General features: G+C 38.8%; 2 protein-coding genes and 2 non-coding genes across 4 annotated transcripts in view; 1 reads left to right on the plus strand and 3 right to left on the minus strand.

Annotated features, from left to right (window-relative positions):
- LOC127948971 (voltage-dependent calcium channel gamma-2 subunit-like) overlaps nucleotides 1-3,234 on the plus strand; it is a 67,682-nt gene extending 64,448 nt beyond the window's left edge. Inside the window, exon 4 of the mRNA XM_052545862.1 lies at nucleotides 1,210-3,234. Within this exon, the coding sequence (XP_052401822.1) occupies nucleotides 1,210-1,754 (545 nt within the window). The 3' untranslated portion in view covers nucleotides 1,755-3,234. The remainder of the gene's footprint in view (nucleotides 1-1,209) is intronic.
- Nucleotides 3,235-18,594: 15,360 nt separating this feature from the next.
- On the minus strand, nucleotides 18,595-23,279 carry LOC127948978 (60S ribosomal protein L3). The gene is made up of 9 exons (XM_052545873.1): nucleotides 23,140-23,279; nucleotides 21,463-21,655; nucleotides 21,075-21,243; nucleotides 20,597-20,732; nucleotides 19,882-20,068; nucleotides 19,506-19,666; nucleotides 19,304-19,405; nucleotides 18,985-19,200; nucleotides 18,595-18,712 (listed from the first exon to the last, which is right to left on the minus strand). The coding sequence occupies exons 1-9, from the start codon at nucleotides 23,140-23,142 to the stop codon at nucleotides 18,671-18,673; spliced, it is 1,209 nt and encodes a 402-aa protein (XP_052401833.1). The 5' UTR covers nucleotides 23,143-23,279; the 3' UTR covers nucleotides 18,595-18,670.
- LOC127966373 (small nucleolar RNA SNORA54) lies at nucleotides 18,805-18,941 on the minus strand. The gene has a single exon (XR_008155604.1). It is a non-coding gene; the product is annotated as a small nucleolar RNA SNORA54 (small nucleolar RNA).
- LOC127966383 (small nucleolar RNA U83B) lies at nucleotides 19,732-19,829 on the minus strand. The gene has a single exon (XR_008155606.1). It is a non-coding gene; the product is annotated as a small nucleolar RNA U83B (small nucleolar RNA).
- Nucleotides 23,280-23,446: the final 167 nt, after the last annotated feature.

The following is a 23,446-nucleotide window of genomic DNA, read 5'->3' on the forward strand; positions in this document are numbered from 1 at the left end:
ACATAAAAATCTCTTACAAGGGTCTCAGTATTGTTTAGCAGTGCAATTCAGTAGAAGAAACATTTTCTGAAACCAACAGCTTTGGCCTTGATGCCCAGATCAGCACAGTATCACTTAGACACACCTAGCCTTGCACAATACTTGTTTTTGCCTCAGTGCTATACAGTAGCCAGTTAGCAAGTCGATTTCTTTTTCTCTGTATCTCTTCGGTCCTGATTCTGTTGCTAGGCTTAGAGGGGCCATTTGGGATTAAACTCTAAAAATATGGTGTCCCTGACACACTTTCCCAGTGATCCATCATGGTGGTTTCACTCTGTCACAGACAACTTCAGCAGAGTGTGACTGAAGTCAGCAGTGAGCCACAGATCATGTTCCTGTGAGGTCACCCACTCCAGTCTCTGTTAGAAGCTCACTTCTTCACTCCTATCTCCTCATTTACTTGCTCACTCTGACAAATTAAAGCACTCAGCATTTAGTTTATGGCTAAGGGGTTAAGGATATTGTGAAACTGGCTGTGTTAACCTTACCATTTAGAGGGCAGTTACACTTTATTTTGTAAGGCATAGAGATGACAGTAAAGTTCTGTCATCCTCAGCTACATCCAGGGTCTAAAATGAACTTTTTGCCAGTCAATAGAGAATTAATCAGCTGTGAAAATGTATTTCCATGCTATAATTATATATTTGTTTCTTATTCAATTTAGCTAAATTAAGCAATTTCATCAGTTTCGTCCACAGTGCAGATCACAGAAAGATAAAGTCTGATGATAAACTTAGAGGTTTAATCTAAGACACACAATGTATTTTAATGTTTTCCTAGAAAACAGTTTATGTATCTTTATATGACTTAAAACATGTATGATACTGCAAAATCTTAAGACCTATTCAAAATCACAAAGCATGCATACCAACATAAACAATTAATTCAAATTAATTTCGAGAAAATTAATTGTTAAATCTTCAAAATTGTGAACACAAAAAGCTTATTTGTCTTTTTTTTAACTCAGTGAACAGCTCCCATTAACCTTAGTCAGGGACTTTTTATTGTTGTAAAATGATGCCATTTTTAGCAAATTTTTATAAAGGGCAGATGACGTGTTGCATTCCCTAAAAAAATGTATTGTTATTTTTTAATTTCTTTTTAAAGCTGTCACTGTGGCAGTAACCTTTCAAGATTATGGGATTCAAATATCTCCTCTCTTCCCCACAGGCCTCAGTAACATCATTGGCATGATCGTGTACATATCAGCCAATGCGGGGGATCCTTCAAAGAGCGACTCCAAGAAGAACAGCTACTCGTATGGCTGGAGTTTCTACTTTGGTGCTTTGTCCTTTATCATGGCTGAAATGGTGGGTGTGCTGGCCGTGCACATGTTCATCGACCGGCACCGGGAGCTGCGGGTGGGAGCACGGGCCGCAGATTACCTGCAGGGCTCAGCTATCACACGCATCCCCAGCTACCGGTACCGCTACCGGCGCCGCTCCCGCTCCTCATCCCGCTCCACAGACCCCTCACACTCCCGCGACGCATCGCCGGTGGGCTTGAAGGGTTTCGGGGCTCTGCCTTCCACCGAGATCTCCATGTACACACTCACCCGTGGGGGCGACACCCTAAAGGGTGGCCACGGCACTCCCACCACCACCTACAATTCAGAGAGGGACCACAACTTCCTGCAGGTCCACAACTGCATCCAGAAGGACCTGAAAGACTCATCTCATTCTAACACAGCCAACCGACGCACCACCCCCGTATGAGGCACAACCTCCACAGTTAGCAGAGGGGGCGGAGGCCCAAAATATTACAGATCAAACTTCATGTACCATGCGTTTTCACGATTTGGAGGATTTTTTACGCTTCGATCAAAGACTACACATGTATGCACGATTTTGCCATTGACAAAATGAGGCTGGTTTTTAAATGGAGAGAGGCTATAAAGGTATGCAGAAGGGTTCTTTTGGCCCGTGACACAGGAGCTGTAGCTTGTGGGATTGATTTGACATATTTTTGTTAAGGACGCATTTCACCACCCTTCGGTCGACATGGATCAGCAAGCTACTGCTCCCTCATAAGTCTTCTTCCTCTCTTCACTATATTCATTGTATTTATTTATTTGTTCATTTGTTATTTGCATTTTAAAAAAAACTGTGAACTACTGCAGCAAGGTATTCAGTAAGAAATAGCCCGGTCTGCAATCTCTTACTAAAGGTACTATATATATATATATATATATATATATATACACACACATACATATATATGTATGTATGTATATATTAATTTTATAACTAAATTAACTTAATAATCAAGATTTTTCTGAGGCCAAAAAGTGAAACCGCTGTTTGCTGGGTAATGATCTGTTGGAAAAGAGACTCTGTGTCGCTGAACTGTGACTGTAGCCAGACGATGGATGAAATCACAGAGAATCTTCACTGCAAAGCTGCTGTAACACGAGACTGACAAAGACGTTCAACCTTAGACAAAATTTTATTCTTTTAAAAGAACCTTCTCATCTTTTTCTCAGTCCGTTTGCTTCCTTTTTTTCTCTCTACTCTCGCATTCGGTTGATATGAGTGCGAACGACAGAAAAACTAACGCAAACCCCTTCACTGGCACGAGCGACAAAAAGGGGTCAGAGTTCACTGAAAGACTTCAGAAATGACTGCCAAGATGGGAGGAGGGGGGAGGAAAAGAAGAGGATGCTGAACTCTAAATAAATACTTGCAAAAATGCAAGCGACAAATAAAGTACGAAATATTACAAGAAGCGAAGCTAAGTGACTCACGAATACAAAGATTAAATGCATGCTATAAATTAACAGCAAACCTGCTCTTGAAACTTAAGTTTTAAAAGATAATGATAATTATAAAGGGAAAAGCAATGTTAAGAAAAAAAGTTAAATATTAATGTTTTGTGTACTCTTTCTGTTTTGGGTTTTATTACTATTAATTATTATTATAATTAATCATTATAATAATATATTTGGGTGATAAACCAAGCAAACAAATAATGACAAAACTGCTTATTTAATTCTGAGTTGTTTCTTTGCCTCCACCTGTATTTCTTTTGCTCAGTTTTCTCAGAATCACACGCCTTAGCCATTTCGTATTTCTTTGGATTCATTTGAAACCTGTCGTTTTATTTGAAATGAAATCTAAAGGTGCCAAAACAGAATGATCCTAAACTTGGATGCATTAAGTCCTGATGAATAAACAGACCAACCCAAGGGGGAACGAACTCGCTGCTTCTCTGTGTTTGCAAACCCTCACGCACCTGACGAAGTCTCGAGCGCCATTCAAACCAGCAGGAAAGCAGGCTGTGTTGTGAGGCTTTCCAAATGAGTCAGACGTGAGTAAGTAACAGTAGGGAAGTGAAGCAAGAGGCCACGTAATTACTCATCTGTTCCAGGCTCATCTATATGTGGGAAACGGTCTCTTAAGTGTGTAATGTATCTGTTGCGCTAATAATGAGTGTGAGTGACTCGGCATGTTTTGCTCTGCTCTGATGGAGCGAACCCAAAAAAATGGAGGGAAAAAAAGGATGTGGTGGGAAAGTGTGCCATGCACCAGAGAAACAGAACACAGGTTTTGTAATAAAACCTGTGACCTACTCAACTGTTCTTCTACAACGAGCATACTAAAAGCATCACTTTCTCTCCTGAAGACCTACACGTAACAGCTTCAGAGAGCAGTAAAGGGCTTGAGTCTTACTTTGGGAATTAGTTCATATAAGCATAAATTCATGCTCAATAAGAGAATGTGTCAATCTAGAACAACAAACGTTCCAATGAGAAATTAATTTTCTCTGGCCGAGCAGTTTTTGCTGCTTTGCATATTGGATTCATGCTTTCTTAAAATATTTTGAAATCTTGACTCGCCGTCTATAAGCAAAAGCCATTTTGTGAGTCTTCGCTTGACCAAGGAGGCAGGGAGAGTATGAAATTACAACCACACACAAGCAGTGTTTATGCCTTTTTCAGTTCTCTGAATTAAAATGCTTCCCTCATTCTCCCACTTCATGTATTCCCTCATCCATCTCCCTACGTCTTGTTGGGCCAAAATGCTTGTCCTTAATTTGCCTCCCCTGCACAATCTTTCGTTTTTCCCTCCCTCTGTGAATCATCTACTTGCATGCTACACCCCTCCCCCCATCTTTCGCTCTTGCTTCTTTCTTTTCCTCTCGCTCTCTACTACATCTATCCTCCTCTCCATTACACATTCATCACTCGCTCTGTCCTTTTTCTCCTTCACCGCAGTCCGACGTCTCTCGCATCAACTTCCCCATCCTTCTCATCCGACAAATCAAATTCTACCCCCCAGCTCCCTCTCTCCTCATTACAATATTGTGGTGAAAGGCGAAAAAAAATCAACAGATTTAAACAGACAAATCAATCACCAGGTAATAGTCTCTTCGTCCCTGAGATCAAGATTTCTAGTTTCCTCTAAATGAGCCGCTGTCTCACAAACTATGCAATGGCTATACATATTGAAGCAGCATGCTAGCTGCCCCTGCTCATTATTTATTCTGTGCTTAACATATTTGTGTTTAGACAGATATTAGTTCTCAACCGAGGGGTAGGGAGCCAATAGGGGAATAAGAAAACATCCAAGGAGGCAGCAGAATTTAATCAAACAACCACAGTCATGGGGCCGTTGAATATTGTTGTGGACAATTAGGGGCTATGGAGTCAATAAGTTTGAGAACCACTGGATTAATATCTATTACAGTTTATGTGAGTTATATTTTAGTGACACTACACAAACTATAGAACCAACTTACTAATTTTTCTCCTAAAATTTCCTTAATACAAATAGAATTATGACACAAATTAAATGACATGTAAAAAAAAAGAATGTGGCATTATTTATATCTATTTGTTCTAGAAGAATATGATGAGAAATAATCAAGAAAATATGAGACATATCTATATAATTTATTATTTTTTAAAAACAACTGAGACATTAGAGGGGAGCTCAGTACATTTTGTTACTGGCCTTTAATGGATTTTTCAAAAGGATACTTCTTTTTGTATGGTCTTTTTTTTTTTTAATGAGGACTTACTGAACTCATACATTTGATTTATTTTTCGGGGGTGGGGGGTTGGATTTTACATACACAATGCAAAATTAAGGTCTGTGTGTGTGGACATTGGTGCTGTGGCGCTGGCATACAGTGAGACCTACATTTCCCTCTCCAGTGATCCTCATCTGTAGCTGGGAGGCACAAACTGTCAGCCCTTAAAAAGAGTATTAAAAAGAAGGAGAGATATTCCATGTCTAAAGTGTGTCTTTTCCCCCCTCTATATCAACCTTACAGAGAATTAAAGCAACTAGTGAACAGAAGTTGTTTATTTTGAATGATCCTTTTCTAATTCATGAAGGAACAGTCCACCCACTGAATGCAAAATCATATTTTAGTAAATTGCATATATTTATATTGTAAAGGATATTTTGCCAGTTTTGGGAGGGCTTTTAAAGGAACAATTCACCCAAAAATGTGAATTCTGTCATCATATGCTCATCCTCATGTTGTTCCAAACCTGTATGAGTTTCTTCTGTTGAACACAAAAGATGTTTTGAATGTTGGAAACAGTTCTGTTTGCCATTGACTTCCATTGTATGGACAAAAAAATACCCTGGACGGCAATGGGAGCCAAAACTTTTTGGAATGACATGAGGGTAAATAAAGGATGGCAGAATTAAAATTTTCAGGTTGACTATCCCTTTTACAGTATTTCTCTGTTCTATATGATTCGTCTCTGCCCACATATGTCACAGGTACAGAAGGAGAAGACTCGGAAGTAACGTCAACAACAAAGTCACAAGTAATTTATATAATTCACTGAAGATAGATAGCACTTAGCTTGAGCATAAGCAGTACTTTGTTTGTTGCATGTGCTGGTGGGTGTGCAGTGAAGGCTTAGTGAAGACTGGACACTACAGGATTTAATCCCGATTTGCAAGTCAAAGAGCTCGCAGACAGGTTGGGCTGTGAAAAATAAAAATAAACATTAGCGGTTGATCAGCGCTCCGCAATCTTAATGTGTGAACTACTCAACGATGCATCAAAGAGGGTCGCAGATGCCAAACAAATATCTAGCATGCTAAATATCTGGACTGGTCGGCTGAAACAACATCACGTGATGTCAGGTGTCTCAACAAGTTACAGCCAATGATAAGAGAGCAATGCATGGTTTGAGATCAGTGGAAGAGAATCAGCAGTAGCAATGTGGCTTTAAGTAAAGTTTGGACAAGAAATGGAGCTAATCTTTTCACTTCAGATCATCACACAAACAGCTTGCAGCACTAATTTCTTCCTGACGTTCATTTTCATTTGTTGTTTTTAGTCATTCACTTTCAACTTCTTGTGCGTGTTTTTGTGACAAAACATGGTTTGAGGACCATGTAGAGTCATTGGGTGCCAGAGTTGTTGTCAGCTTGTGTAGCGTGTGACCCCCTGTTGCAGATCGTTTACATAATGTCACACAATGTGAACACCATTACAACTTCAAGACACACAGCAAGTCATGTAGTCTGAACAGCACAGCGATCTGCCGACGTTTAAAGTCGTGTAGTGTGAACTTGGATTAAGTATCCAAGGAAGTGGCCGGGTAAATCCTCACAAGTGGAGAGACGAGACCACTCAAGGTAGTGTTTGGGTTTGAAGAGATCATCTGTGGCAGGTGTTGACCAGAAGGGATGCTGGGAAATGTAGTTCCCAGTGGACTGGGCTGGTGATGAATAGTGAATGGACTGGTGACTGTGATAGAGGATAGAGGAAAGAGCTGTGAATGGACTGGCATAGGTGTAAAGCGTGCCTGAAAACCATACTTGAGTATGGATATCTAACAGTAAAAATGACTCCATTACAAGTTACAAGTCACCAATTTTAAACCAACTTGAGTAAAAGTCTTAGAGTATCTTAAGTATTTTACTTATACTAAATATAGGCTCAGAGATGCACTAGTCAAAGAGAAATGCCAGTGAAAACAAGAAATAGTTGATTAGTTAGTAAAGCAATCACAAATATTATTTAAACCCCCCCAAAAAAATCCTTCAAAAAGGTCTCTTCAGTATAACAAATAAATAAAATAATGTTATTTGTTGCTTGATTTTTTTACTGAACTTTTACAAGAATAACAGGAGAAGAATACAGGAGAATACTGAAAAAATAAGTCAAATTAAAAAGGCCAAGCTTTCTTGCACTGGTTTCAGAACTTGCATTCTCGTAAAGTAGCCTTGTTGACAAGTTTGGTTGAATAAGGGCAAGATATTGTATTTTCAGTGCCCTGCAGTTGCTGATATCCCATGAATCGCTTTTGTAACTGAAATAAACTGCTGCAGAAAAAGCTAGGTGCCATTAGGGCTGGGACAATGCGTCGAGGTCATCGATGACGTCGATGCAAAATATGCGCATCAATTTGTCGACCTGTTTTTATTTCTCTAAAAAATGTTTACCTTATGTGAGCTGAATATATGCGATGGCCAGATCAACATTCTGTCCAATGTTATATAACCAATCCAGGGGTTTTGCTGCATTGATCTCTTTTTTTTTGGCGGCTGATCGGTGAGTGATGTAGAATAGAATGACTGCTGTGCCTGACAGCAGGGCGTGTACGAGAGACAGCCCCGGCTGCGCACTCACAGTCTTCAAACAACACGAGCGCTTCTTGCTCTCTCTCTCTCCCTCGTGCATATTAACCAAAATCATGAGACACGATAGAAAAAGGGCGGAATGCCAAAGTTTCACGTGGAGCATTCAGAGATATTTTTCTCCATGACAGGCTGCTGGCTTGAATGCTAGACATCAAGTTGTTGTTATTTTGATCTGAAAGAAGAACTTTTTTTCAGTAAGCTAGGCCCTATGTGTTCGGTAAGCTTGTTTCAGTAAGCTATGTGTATTCAAGACTTCAAGGTTTTATTGAACGCTATCTCTATCTCTATACAAGTGCAAAGTAATGCATTGTCAGTCTTTTATTTTGTCATTTTAAGAGCAATAAACGTATATTGCAATGTTAAGGAATTCAGTTTTTTTCATTCAGATATGAAAATCAACATGTTGTTAGTAGTCAATTAATGGGGAGATAATCGAAATCAAATCGGTCTGAAAAAATGAATCGTTAGATTAATTGATGCATCGATAAAATAATCGCTAGATTAATCGTTTAAAAAATAATCGTTTATCCCAGCTCTGTGGACTGATGACTGGGAATTGTGACAACATATAGAAACCATGTCACAAAGTTTTATTTTTGTTTATAAAATGATAACTGTTCAACTACTCCACCAAATGATGCATTATTCACTGCTGCAATTTATATACAGTTTTTTTATGCAAAAAGTTAATATCTAGTAGAAAGAAAAAAAAAACATTTTTAAGAGCAGTAAATTTGCTTTCCGTCAGGACCACTTGTTAATGTCAGAATATTGTAGAGGTCTTGAACTTATGTTTGGCGAAAGGCTTGGCTCTGAAGGGTTCAGATTCTGAGCTATCCGCAGGCAAAACCTCACTGAGGTTTGAACCCCCTGAAGCCTGAACAATTTCCAGATATTTTTATATGCACAGTTATATGCCAGTAGAGTAAATCTGTTCTGTGAAAATATTGAACAATCTGAGCAACATGAGCTGGATAGATGATATATCTCTGTGGCGAGCAGTTAGAGAACATGTATCTGCAAAGGAGTAGCTGGGTTTGGAGGAGGGTAAGTGTGTGTCTGTGCGACAGAACTCAAGGCGGACTAGTGCATGTCTGTGCGACAGACTGGCAAGTGTGAGTACGGATGGTCTTACAGTATATAGCTCATTAATTGTAGTGGGAGGAGTTATGCTCAGTTCTGCCTGAACTACATTGAGCTCCATTCGTCGCTCAAACTTCATTTGTGGTCATCAAAAGCTATGGCCAGTTATACAGCCCTCCAGCAAGAAACAACAGCGACTTATTGACCTCCAGCAATAAAATCACTTTCAGTATAAATGAGGATTAAATCTGCAAATATTGCTTTAGCATCAGATCTGTTTTGGATCCATCTCTCTCTTTCTCTTACCCAAGTGTCAATATCTGCATCTTGCTGTGAGACATGATGTTAGGTATTAGCCCCTTGCTGTGTACCTGTCAGTCTCTGTCTACCCATCTCCAGCCTTCTCTTTCCTGCTACCTCCCCATCTGACACCTTGCTCTGTCTCTTCTCTCTGTCCATTCTTATTCCCCATCAGTCTGTGTGTCTCTCTACTCGTATCTGTTTCCTTTCTCTCTCCCTCCTCCTCTCTCTCCTGTTGTGGTGATCAAACATGCCTTGTGTGTCTCTCTGCAGTGCTGTTTGATCAGAGTGGAGAGAGAGAGAGAGAGAGAGAGAGAGAGAGAGAGACTGTGTGTGTGGTTGGTTTCTCAGAGACCCGAGGAACATGCTGTCCCCTTCTGGCTGGGAATACTAAAGGCCCGATCCCACAGCTGCTGCCTTTGTGTCTCCAGCCCCTGACCACACTTATATAAGCCCAGGCCACACAGCCAACTGTCCAGTAAGCATAAAATTCTGTGTATCTCTACCATCCTTTCAAACAGTAGGCAGGGATGACATGTGACACAGAGCTGTGTTGTGTCTGTTTTTGGGGGGTATCTCAAGCTTGTGATGCTCACCTGGGATCTGAGCTCAGCTGACTTCACCCGGGTCAGGCAAAGTTTAGAATAAAATAAGACTTGAAGTCTGAAACAGAAAAAAAGAGTGGTATACTGCCTTGAACTGTAACTGAAGCCTTTTTTAAGTATTGGTGATTATATATACAGTACAGACCAAAAGTTTGGAAACATTACTATTGTTAATGTTTTTGAAAGAAGTTTCTTCTGCTCATCAAGCCTGCATTTATTTGATCAATAATACAGAAAGAAAATGTAATATTGTGATATATTATTAAAATTTAAAATAATTGTTTTTAAATTTATTATGCAGTACTTTAAATTATCATTTATTTCTGTGATGCAAAGCTGAATTTTTAGGATCATTATTACATGATCCTTTATAAATCATTCTAATATGATGATTCATTATCAAAGTTGGAAACAGTTCTATATATATATATATATATATATATATATATATATATATATATATATATATATATATATATATATATATATATATATATATATATTGGCTGTGTGTGTGTGTGTGTGTGTGTGTGAGGCCTGTAATTTTAATGCACGGTTCCCTACGCAGAGTGCATTAAAATAATTTAATTCACAGATAGCCGGTCATTATCCTGCTTATATGGTCATTTGCCAGCATTGACAAGTTAAAGCTGTTAAAGATGTTGCAGCGTGGTCAACGTGTTTCTGTGCTCTTTAATGTTTCTGTGTGTGTGCAGCTCCATCTCAAACATCAGAAGCAGCACATTCATTAATATAAAATAGTGCTTAAAATGACTTGGAATTAGCTGTGCATTATTTTTCTAATAATGCAATGGAACATTTGTCAGCAGATCAGATTCAAGTTTTCAACGGCCCGGTAGTATAATACAAAATACTCGCCCTTTTATCATTTACTGTTATTAAGAGCTTTTGCTTATCTTTAAATTAAACTGAAAGCACTTGCAGACTAATGCAAACCATTCGGATGAAGGGTCATTCTTCAATAGCGGTGACAAGTGGTGTCCCTCTACTTTACTACAGTTGAATTAACTTTAAATACCAATAAATTAAAAAAAGTTTACATATCTGTATTCAACACAATTTGTGCACTATTAATAGTTAACTTTTAGTTTTAAAATACATATTTAATTCAGTTTGGGAGATTGCATTTGTAACAAAATATGCATGTTCCCAGCATACCTTAGAGCGGTATCATGGATAACACAAATAAGGTGGTTATAATGTGGATAACACAAATAAAGTGGTTATAATGTGAATATAGGTTTTATTTAACGTACAATTTAAAAAAAAATACATATTTTGTTTTATTTAAGAAAAAAGTTGTGTCCCCCAAATTCATTTTTGTGGTGTTACCACAATGGATTTTGCCCTTTTAAGAAAAGGGGGAAATCTATTTAGACTACTTCCAGTGTGCAAAGGTCACTGCAGGTGCTGGTTGATCTGAGGGGTGCATGGGGAGTACATTCTGTCTTATTAATTTTCTTAAAGTCAGCTTAATGTCTGGCAATTTCAGGTGTCGTACTTGATTAGTGTCTGTGGTGTTATGTTAATAACTTGCATATTTTTACATATTTTAATCAAAAACTTGATAAATACATACTTATTAATATTTGCAAAATGTCCCCTGATCTTGAAAACATCATGATTGCAGCCTCCATTTTAGAAAAGTCTGGATTTAGGCTGATTTGCCTTTGGTGTTACTGTCTTCTTCTGGTAACACCACAGAGCCTATGGTAACTTGCAATATAAAGTCTGTGGTGTTACTTCAAAATGACATAGACATAAGTGGCTGTGTCACCAGTGTTTGATTGAAATCATTTAAAAATCTTTTGTTTTTGTTTTTCATTTTAATTGATATCACATTAAACTAATTTGAAATGCATAGCAATATATTTTATTAGAAAAAAACAAACAAGCATTTTTATAAATTCTGCCTCTCATTTGCCACCCCAACTGAAGAATGACCCTGAAAACCGCGAGGCAAAGAAACTCTGCGAATGACAACTGAACTGGCTAATGAGCTAATGAGGCACTGCTCATGTAATAAGAGACTTTGACAATGTAATGAATGTAAATTATGACACAACACCAAGAAATTCTGCTCTCTCACTCACAAAAATGCTCAGCGCGATGACCAACCATTTCCCTGCGCCCCTTGCCTTTCCACGTGCAGACAGACGGTGGCCTGTACTGCACCGCCACTCGCCCTCTAGTGGTTAGTTGAGAAAGCGCGTGCTGGGCCTGTCTTCGGCCCAGGAGTCTGTCTGGTGATGCTGTTGCTGCCTTTTAGAATGCTGTGTCCATAGGAACCAGTTCAGAATACTGATTCCACAGTGCAGCACTTGTGCATCAGAGGGCTGCAGTCAGGCAGATTCTAAGGACTGTCCACTGTCTCTACCCTGTCTCTCTTAAAAAATAAATTAAATAAAATAAAAAATACAAAAAACAATGCATGTGTATTATTTTCTGCAATCATAAATGGCAACATAAGTTTTTTTTTTCATACTGTGCTGTTTTAATGCAGTCTAAAAAGGATATGCACAAATAAATAAATAAATAAATAAATATAGAAATGGCTGCCTTAGACTATAAAAACATGTATTTTAACAGTATTGCAGTTTTCTTTACATTTAAGTTTTTCCTCCATATTTTTATTTATTTAAAACATAATAAAGAACAAAAATAGTAGTCAAATAAGAGTTATAAATACAAATAAATAATAATGAAATACATAAATATAATATTTTATTATTACTATTATTATTAATTCATAAAATGTCCAGAGCTTGTTTCTGCACATATGCTCTTGTCCTTAACAAAACATCTGTGCACTTTATGACGCTACAAGGTGCATTTGGGCATTATATTATCCTCCTGAAATCTAAACCAAGACAGTCAATGAATAACATTTGTTAAATATATAATAATATGTATAAAAAAATAAAATAAAAAAAAAACTATCCTTAAACATGAATCATACACTATAGAAGCAATGGTATCAGTGAGTGTGTTAACTGACTGTAGCATGTTTAGATAGCATGGATGAGGGGTGGAGAGGAGAAGATAGGATAGTGTGGGGAATAGCTATGCCCTGCCAGAGATCCTTATGTAAGTGCACAGCACAGAGAGGAGACCAACACAGACTCGCCCTTCAGCCACAATGACATACCGCTTCGGCCCTTTAATCCCTTCCAATCTCTCTTTTCCTGCACACTCCATTTTTATAATTGAACAATGTTACATTGTTCTTTTAAAAACTGAAAAATCATGTAATTGCATTAAAGATTGTTGTAAAAACATGTAGGATGAATTCGGGTTATCTGGGACACTGTTTGCAATTTTGAATTTTGTGATTTATTTCAGTATCGATCTAACACATTAGATTGGACATTAGACTTTTCCGAAATCCCTAAGATTTTTTCTAATCACACCAGAAGAAAGAATGTATAATATTCCCAGTGGGCACATGCCACACCTATTAGTGGTTTTGTGCAACAAAAAATTTTTAACAAAATTATTAATAAATATATAAATTCTGCCTGGGATATGGGACAGGTCACTTTATAATCTGGGACATATGTATTAGTCCTTAAAAAGCCTATTACAATCAGGACCACTTCCGTCAAGTATATTTATGACAATTATAATTGCATACAGTTAGTGTTGGCGGTATGGTTATGTTCTGGGCAACAGTCCACACGCCTGTCCATGCAGCCATGCTGGGACGGGGCGGGGAGAGCAGCAAGACAAACCCCCCTGGGGTACAGAACAGAACCATTATAAGCATACATAATTACAATTCACAATTACATGAGTTGTAAACAAAATGTGATAGAGACTGCTTCCTATGAAGAGACTGTAAAGAAAGAACAAAGTTAGATCGGATTACAGGTTCAGTTGGTGGAGTTGGGGTTGGAGGAGGGAGTTAATTGCAAGCAGTTTAAATGGACCGCAGGTGATAGGTGTCAAGACTGGATTGGTACACGTCAGGAACAGCTGACTGTCAGCTGATGCAAGCGTGACTAACGTGGCCTGACTGAACTAACGTGATGCCCGATATTCACCATACTTTATTCATGCTAAACACAATATCACAACTTTTTTTTAAAGCATCATGAAAAAAATTACAAGCGCAGAAATCTCAATAAGAAAATGTATATACCAAATATCGGAACAATTATTTCTATCTCTACACAATATTAACGATCTACTGTGTTAATTCATTTAACTTAATTTAAAACTCTATTAAAATTGTTTAACATTGTATTAACGCACATCTACCGGAATTCAACCAATCTGATGATGACTTTAACATTCTTTAACATTCCTGAATAGTTTGCACTTTTGGGAAAAATGTGCATCCAACATTTTTCCAACAGTCCGTGGGCATGACATCTGATGTTAACACATTTATGCATTTAGCAGACACTTTTATCCAAAGTAACTTACAGTTCATTCAGACTATACCTCTTTTTTTTTTTTACCATTATGTGTGTTCCTTGGGAATTGAACCAACAACCTTTTTGTGCTGTTAACCCAATGTTCTACCACTGAGCCACAGGAACATACTTTGCTTGCCATTGGAGTATGTTTCCCAGATTCCATCTCTGTAGCATCTCTGGTTTATCTACCTGCCAGCTACTGTGAACTTATGCTGATGTTATAACCTCCAGTAGTCCACATTAACACCCATTTCTCATTATGGCATATATTAGCCCGTGTCATTTCGTGGCAAAATTTAAATCAACTCTCATCAGCATAAGAGACAGACTCATTCTCAGGTATAATTAAAAAGAAAGCTTTTATTCTTTGCAAAGAAGGTCAGACAGTCATACAGCAACACTGAGTTCCTGCAAAGTGAAACCTACCCAGGAGGAGGGCAGTCCTCCACCTTATATCCCTTTGCTGCATCAAGGTTACAGAGTCTTAGCAGCTGTAAATTTCCACACATAACAAGGAACACTCTCTATGGGCTGTTTCTCACACATTTAGGACTTAGGTGACCCCTTCAGGTCATCGTCGGGCCTCGTTCCCCCACTAAATGGCCCAATGACCCTCTCAGGTCATACTCAGACATCTGTTTCCCCCCCAGGTGTCGCTCTTCTGAACCCACACAGCAATTCTAATAAAACACACGCATATAGGTATACAGAAGCAATGTTCAATTAATTTTTCCACCACAGTCATTAGACTTATAAAGTCCCTTAAATGTACATTTCCTCCATCTGAACCGTCTGTTCCAGATTACCCAAAGCATGCTGTCCCACATTTTCAATCATATCTGATAATGTGAAGAAAAACAAATTTTTGGAAGACAAAAAAAAACTCTTTGGAAGAGAAAACACATTTTCAACACTTTAATACATACTTTGTTGCTAGAATAGATCACAAACATAATTTGACAACAATTAGTCTTATTTATGACAGATTTATGCCCTTAACATTAATCTAGTCAGAATCCAATGTCACTGACCTTGTCATGCAATTCCCAGAGGAGCTTCTTGATTGACAAGTGCCCCGCCCCTTTCTGTGGAATCGTGACATATAGATGACATACATGCTAAAATTATAGCAAAAAATTATAGCAAAAATCCTGTTGACTAACCCTGCATTCCATTCTGAAGGGCTCATCCCTATGCCCTAATCCCTTCAAAGGGTTAACCCTCTGGAGTAAGAGCTTCGAAGGGATGAAGAGTGTAGGGGACCAAACAACTGTTTCTTGAACTGCCCTTCTGCGTCATAATCACGTGCACACACAGAGACGCCGTCATCATGCACAAGGGATCATAAGAGCCCTAAGTGTCCATCAGTTTGAAGTGGCCAGTTTTGAGCACTTTGGTTTGGAACAATCCTTCAATATGGTGGCCATGATTGTTTCCACTCCGAAGTGCCCTTCAAAGGCTGATATATCCCGTTTAGAATGCATAGTACCTTTTGTTAGAACAGGAAATGAACACAATTGAGTTTATGTGTCCCATTCACCTTACATAGTATATTAACTAAACTATCAGGCAAACCAGTGGTTGGTTGCATAAACTGAGACTAGTCTTAAAAAGTTAGTTATCAATTTTTTTTTTCAATACTGCTCATAACATTTTAAAGTCAGTCAAATTAGGCATTTAGAAAAAGTCTCAGCATAGTGCCTATGATTATGCAGCTGGATCAAAGTAATCTTTACACTATGATATTAAGTAAGCTAACTAAAACATCAATGATTCTTATAATGTAGTTTAACCTCCAAATAGAACTTTTAGGAACTGTAATCAGGGACTAGACATAGCACCTATTAAAAGGTACTTCTTTGAGCCAATGGGATCGCTCCTAATGCAAACCCAGTGGCAAGGGGGGATCCAAATTGTCATGACACAAGTACAAAAAATTACCATCTTTGCTAATCTAATAAAACTACATACCTCAGCTGCCATGTCATCAAGCTTCATTGAAGGTCGCTTCAATTTAAAGTTTCCTTGGAAAGCAACATTGTTTTCATGTCCTTTGATCACTGTATTTTGAAGAATGCATCAAGTGTATAATTTGTGTCCTCCTATCACTCACGATTCTTTACACACATTCCAATTCATGAAAAAAAAATGAGTCGGCAATGAATGTCTAATTTCATTCTAAAAGTATCTATGTACATCTTCAGTAATACATTTTTGTTCAAAGGACCCTGAACTCTGCATTTTTTGGTGTGCATATTCCTTTATATATATATATATATAAACAAAAACAAAAAAAAATTATATATATATATATATATATATATATATATATATATATATATATATATATATATATATATATATATATATATATTGCCAGAAGGATGGTGGGTGAGGGGTGAAGGGATTCTACAGTGCGAGGAGGAAGAAAGGCCTAAACGGTGTTTAAATGGTTCTTACGATGTGAAATGGTGGGGGAAGCAGTTTTGCAATGAGTCAGTAAGGACAAAGAGTCTTAATTAGATGAGTTCCCATCAGACTATCGTAAACAAAAGCCTCAATCAGAACTTAATGCCCCCAATGCTCAGAGGGATGCTCGGCTCTCAAAGACAGAAACTAGAGGCATTGGGAAGCTTTAACCATTGTTGCTTGAGATTGCTACAGCAACATTTACACATGAAGAGATCAGGCAGAGTGCAATGAAAGTCCTCTGTGGTCCTCGTCCAACTCTGACGTAATGGTTGGATGGGGTGGGAGGCTAGAGGGAGTGGTGAACCAGCTGTTTCTTTGGTATGGACATCTGGTCATGAGTGCTGTGGGGTGTTGCGGTTGGACGGATGAACATGAACAGGGAAAATGGGTAGAATTCCTGACACTGCCCTCGTTAGTCCTATCATCCCTCATTACAATGAAACTGCCTTCAGATTGTGAGCTAATTAGAGCTATTTGAGAAATAAAGTAATTTAACAGAATATTATATGAGAATTGTGGACTAAACAGTAGCACATATAAGCGTTTTGAGATTACGGTGGACTTTCGTTTTCTGCAATGTACTTTTGCTCTAGAAGTCTCTTGAAGTGCCTTGTGAATGTACAGTACCTAAGGTATACAGTAATAATAATTTGAAGTTGTCCTAAGACAAGAAAGGGTATTGTTCAAAATTAATGTACAAGTATGCTATTAATCAATGTTGTCATCAATGGAATTTCATGCCTCATCACTTTTGATGGAGCCCAGACATGATCGTTTGTCACAAGGTGTGAAGTGTCTTGTCACATTAGTGAAGACAAGAGTGCATCAAAAGACTTGTTCACCTCTGACTCTAATCAGACTAGCATCCCGTGTGCGTGCTTGAAATTAGGTTTTGGATATTCTGTTGAGGGATGGCTTGGGGTTTGCAAATCCACATGGGTTTCTTGAGGGACCTGGCGTGCTTGCACTCTTGGCTGTAGCTGCTCCCAAATGTGTTCAAAGGGGTCCAAGTCAGGTGACCGGGCTGGCCACTCCATCCTTAAGATCACCAAGCTTCATTGATATTGGCTGACACGGTCATCCATAATGACAAAATCTTGCCATATTACAACAGGTCAGAATCCCGCAGTCCCACTCAATCGATTTTCTATACTTTCTGACCTCAAGTGAAGCTTTCAGAGTCCTGAAAGAGTAGTTCTCAATTACAGACACTTGTGCTGACAGGGCAATTAGTACCCAATGACAAACAATCATGTCTCTGATGATTATCAAAAAAAAGTATACGGATGACATTTCATTAATGACAACATTGACTAATAACACCTCCATGATATGCATAAATTGCGAAAAACACATTTTGGTTTTAGAACAACCAATGAAAGGTTTGGATCCACTTCAAATGTTGACTAGTGTATGCAGCATTCATTAAATCAACCAAACACCTGTAATCCAGGATTTTTACTTAGTCAGGGGAATCTACAAGACTGCCATTGATCCGATTCCTGCAGCATTGCTTTCCTGAAGCAACCTTTCCACAGAGGTCATGCACACATTAGACCATGTTTCTTAAACCATTTGGGTTCAATCTATACATGCAAGATTAGGGTGACTTAATTGTATAATTTGGTTTCAGTTTTGATGTACACATTTTGTAAGCAGTTGACAACTTATATTTTTAGTTACTCAAATTATGTACAAACTGTAAAGTCTTTATTTTTCAATCCAGCAAACAGCCAAATGACTGAACGTATGCATCGCAATCAATGTAACCCTAACACTTTAGGGGGGGGGGGGGGGGGGACACAGGTTGAGAACCAATGCAACAATTACTTATTACTCATGTTTATATATTGTAGCTTAACATCAGCCTGCCCAGGGACTATGGGTGAAAATTAGCTCTTGAGCTAAAACCTGGTACTACGCATCTCCCCCTTTGAGGTTAATGTTTATTGTACACTGTGTCCCGGTTTCTTTAAATAAACCAATGAGGATTAAGAATAGTCTTCTATTCTGAAATGCAGAAAAAAAACGCATTGAGAGTTCATTTTGTTAATTTTTATTAAATCAAGCCGCAGTACTGCATGACAACACCAGACAGAGCAGTGGCATAGTAAAATTATGAAGTCTCCTTGGCAAGGCGGTCTTTCTTGAGGGGCCCCTGTTGAAAGAAAAGATTGGTTATTAACCGATTTAACGGACTACACACACACAAAAAAAAAAAAAAAAAAAAAAAAAAAAAAAAAAAAAAAGTGATGTCATCAGAGAGTGAACAGGGAGAAAGCACAAGAGAGGCACCACTCCCCTGCCTCACTGTTTTTTTTTATCTTGCACTGGAATGGAACCCAAATCTCAGATTGATAGGCTGAAACAGGTTACGAACAGTGCACTGATCTGCAGAGGCAGAACCCACCAAAGCAGCTGTGCACTCACCATGAAGCTTTTCTTTTCCTCGATGGTCTGGAAACGTCCGTGACCGAATTTGGATGTGGTGTCGATGAATTTGAGGTCGATCTTCTCCTGGGCACGGCGACTGGTCTGGACCAGAAGAGATTTGCGTAGAGTCAAAACCCTCTTCCTGGTTCCGACCACACAGCCTTTCAGCATGACGAAGTCGTTGGTCACTTGACCATAGTGTACAAAGCCACCCTAATGTGAGAAAAAAAAAAAAAAACAAGTCCATTAAAAACCTTAAAGACTACACAGCCTGAAGTCACTGAAAAGCACATAAGGCAGGCATCTGCACACTCACCAGGGGGTTGATGCTCTTGTTGGACAGATCGTATTCAGTAGAGGCATTGTTCATAACTACTTTTCCATCCTTTGTGTGATAGCCAGCACCAATCTTGTAGATCTAAAAGGCAAAATATCATGAGAAACAAGACTCCAGGAGGAAAGAAACGCTTAACACCAGTCTTCCAGGAAAGCTTGGGTCTAATTCAGAGGCCTCTTACCTTCTTGTTGATCTCAGTGCGGTGGTGGTAGCCCTTCTGACCAGCACGAGCCACAGAGAAAGCCACACGAGCAGGATGCCAGGCTCCAATACAGGCCACCTTACGCAGACCACGATGGGTCTTACGGGGCAGCTTCTTTGTGTGCCAACGGCTTGTCACACCTACAGTAAAAAAGTTTTTGATCAGAAAGTGCACTTAGAAGCTCATTAGACTAAAATATGGCAAGTGTGCTGTCAGAAGGAAGGCAGCATGGGAAATTTCCTCATGTGTTTCGGGCGCCATGCCTGACGCGATTAATCCATGTCTTTCATCATTATGTGCACAATGCTTGTCAAGATTCATAAAAGACGGGTTGAACAAAAAGCCATCCACTTACCCTTGTACCCATGACCCTTGGTAACACCAATAACGTCAATCATCTCATCCTGACCAAAGACGTTAACGATGGGAATGGCCTGCTCAAGCTTCTCTCTGGCCCAGTCAACCTTATCAGCAATAGAGCCTCCATTCAGCTGAATCTCCATCAAGTGAGACTTCTTTTGTCTGAGGGGCAGCAGGCGCATCTACAGAAAGTTGATAGTTAGTAAAGCTCTATTAGAAAAAAAAGCCTAAGTATACATTAGAAAACACACAAGCCATACAACCAATATTTATGCATAAACCATACTGTATACAAGTCATTTTGTACACTGCATGGACAGTGCAATTGTGTAAAATAGTTATTAGATTGTCAGTGTCTCATTATGAATTTTAAGGATAAGACATGTGACAAGTTACAGAAACCACTTTGATAAATTTGTAATTGTGAAAGTTTCTGAAAGTTATTCCAGGAAAAGAATTTATAGAGGACTGAAAAAATATGGAATTTCTTCACAGGACCCAAAATTAAAAGCAAAGTCTGTGTTGACTTGTAATCAAGTCACTTACATTCATATTTTCCATCAGAACATGTGGAATGAACTTGCTTTATTAAATGGCTAAAACCAATAAAGTGACATTCTGAATGAGACGTCCATAATCTCCCAGCCTTTCCAACACACAAAGTGGTCACCGAAGCCCACACTTCTGTGAGATGCAGCTTGTAAGCTCACCTGCGTGTGGGCAATGATGCGAATGATCTGGCAGTACTTCTTCATGGAGGCAAAGTCTTTCTCCAGCTGCTTCTTGCCCTCTTCATCTTGCCACCTCTTGCAGTACTTGGTAAAAGCCTTCTTCTTGGATTTGTACCTTAAATTGGAAGATGGGGGCACAAAGAAAGGTTGGCACAGTTCCTTCATAGCCCAGCAGGCCAGTGGAAGGAGACTGGGCATGGCTGCTTGCCCATCCTCATGATAAAGGGGAGGCGTCAACAGCACAAGGTCATTTCGGCTCATGGCATGGTTTCTAAGGAGCCCTTTCCACCAGCCAGAGGAGCCCGGAGCTCATCAGGGCACTAGGCACCTGAGCGGAGCTGCACCACACCGACACGTTAGACTGGCTCAGAGAAACATGACAGTTCAATCTGGCCAGCAACTATCAGCTCCAGACTAAACATGCAACCAATCACAAGTCATCAAAACCAGGCCTTACCAGTTCTTATAGAAGCGACGCTTGCACTCATCACTAATGTGCTCAGCAAAGATGGTCTTGAAAGAGCGCAGGCCACGAGGAGTCATGACGTAACCAACAACACCCACCACAATCATGGGAGGAGTCTCCACAACAGTCACGGCCTCAACCACCTCCTTTTTGTTGACCTCTGTTAAGCACAAGCAGCACAAGTTAGAATAAAAACCCAGAATGCAGGTTTAGGACCAGGAATTTATGAAACTGCACTCAGAACTCGACATTCAGCAAGGGCTAAAGGCCCAAATATGTCCGCCCGTCGAGGATATCATCACTGGCAGACACTCTAAACTTTAACAGATTTTACATTTCTACATGCAACAAAATCAGAATGCTTAAAACTTTAACTTACTTGAGCCAGGTCTGTCAACCTCACGGACAATGTGGGTCATGCCAGCCTTGTAGCCAAGGAAAGCAGTCAGGTGAACGGGCTTGCTGGGATCATCTTTAGGGAAACTCTTCACCTTGCCACGATGGCGTTTGCACCTCTTGCGGGGCAGGAAGCCCAGAGAGCCGTGGCGTGGGGCCGAAAATTTACGGTGAGACTACACACAAAATTTCAGATTATTAATCTACTCTTCTTTTGTAACAATGTAATATTGTGTAAGAGAAAACTTGTTAACTTCACATTAACCTATAGGTTACCACAACTTTAGTAACAAACTAAAAAAATAAAAAATAAAAGTAAGATTCAAGTTGCAACTCCTAACAGAAAAACACTAATGAACAAGAAAGTACCAAAAAAAGTTAATGGGTTAAGTTACTCTAACGGTACTTAAGGTGAGACACTGCAGGCAAAAACACTTTAAGCACCTGTCAATTTTGAGATTTTGGTTTTTCATAAAGTGCTTTTTCAAACTAGTGGAAGGAAAACATCCAAAAGACACTGTTAAGTGTTTCTTTTATAGCACTTTATCTGTTTGTGTCAATAGATTTCAATAACAATACATATTTTTAAAGGCCATTTTCTCAAAATTAGTTTCTTCAACACTGACCCATAAATCTCCACTTCAGTAGCACTTAAACACCAAACTTGACATTTTTATTCCGGTCTATATTCTGAAGGTTTTTACAGAGGGATTTGTTCATATAACGTTATATTTTCCTTGATTATAAACATTTTATTCCCCCCAAAATTGTGAAAATATATTGTTTTCTGGCTATTCACAGTATTTTCTGTATTATGGAGTGATCAAAAAAGATAACCAGAATTCACTCTGTAAAAACATAGGACTCTAAAGTCAAAAAAAGGTAACAAATTTTGAAACGGACTTCATCTAGTATTTTTGTACTAGACATTTGTGCAAATTAGCACATATTTCATTAAATAATGCCTCATTTGCATATTTAAACATAACATTTTTGAAAGCTTGTAATACAAAAAATGTTTGCAATAATCAGTGTAATCAATCAACTAGGCAAGTGTTTTTTTTTTTTCCTTTTTTTTTGCCCCATTCACCTGCAGTGTCTCGCCTTGTGTGGCCTAAGTTGCATACAAGATGTTTTCTTGCACGTGTAAAGTTCTCTCGGTAACTTGAACCAAAAAGAGGTCAAGTCAACTTACAGTTAAACGGGTCGCCACATGTTAAGGCATGCCGGACAGCATAAAAACGACTAACGTTAACGTTGGCCCTTTTTCTAGCGTTTAATTCTAGTGTAAAGTTGAACTTCCTACACTTCACGTGATAGGCCGTAAAAATACGTGCAAGCATCGTTCATAGCGATACTAAAAACAAAAACAAAAACCACAATTTGACAGCCATAATGGCTATAATATCTTACTTCGATCTTTGTGCTTTCTAAAATGCATTTAAAATCGTTTCTGTGTGTTAAGATCTCAAAGCCGAGCAGAACGTTGTCATTTTCTCACGCGCCATGCGTTAAAATACTCAGACGCGGCGGTTACACTCCATAACCACAGCAAAACACTTGTTTACCATCTATGTCTAACATACAGATTATTATACATTTAAAATCATATGGATGACTCTGATTTAGATTGGATTGTGAAAGAGAGTCGACCACTCACCATTTTGTCCCCAGACCGATTGAAAGAGAGCGACTGAAGGGCGGCCCTTCCTTATAAAGCAACATGCGCGTCACCGCACACGTCACACGTACGTGATCCTGTAGTGGCGTCGCCCTCCATTCGATCTCGTGCTCTTTCTTTTCTCTATCTCGTTAATTCATTTGAATTAATCTAACAAATATAATCTTCGCCCTACTTTATTTCACTAAGGAATTCTACCTCTAACAAGCTGTATAAAATAGCATACCAAATGAAAATCCGTTATCCGTAAGATTTTGAGCTACAAAACATCCATGGCAGCCGTTTT

The sequence above is a fragment of the Carassius gibelio genome, chromosome A3 (genome assembly GCF_023724105.1).
Source record: "Carassius gibelio isolate Cgi1373 ecotype wild population from Czech Republic chromosome A3, carGib1.2-hapl.c, whole genome shotgun sequence".
NCBI classification, from domain to species: Eukaryota; Metazoa; Chordata; class Actinopteri; order Cypriniformes; family Cyprinidae; genus Carassius; species Carassius gibelio.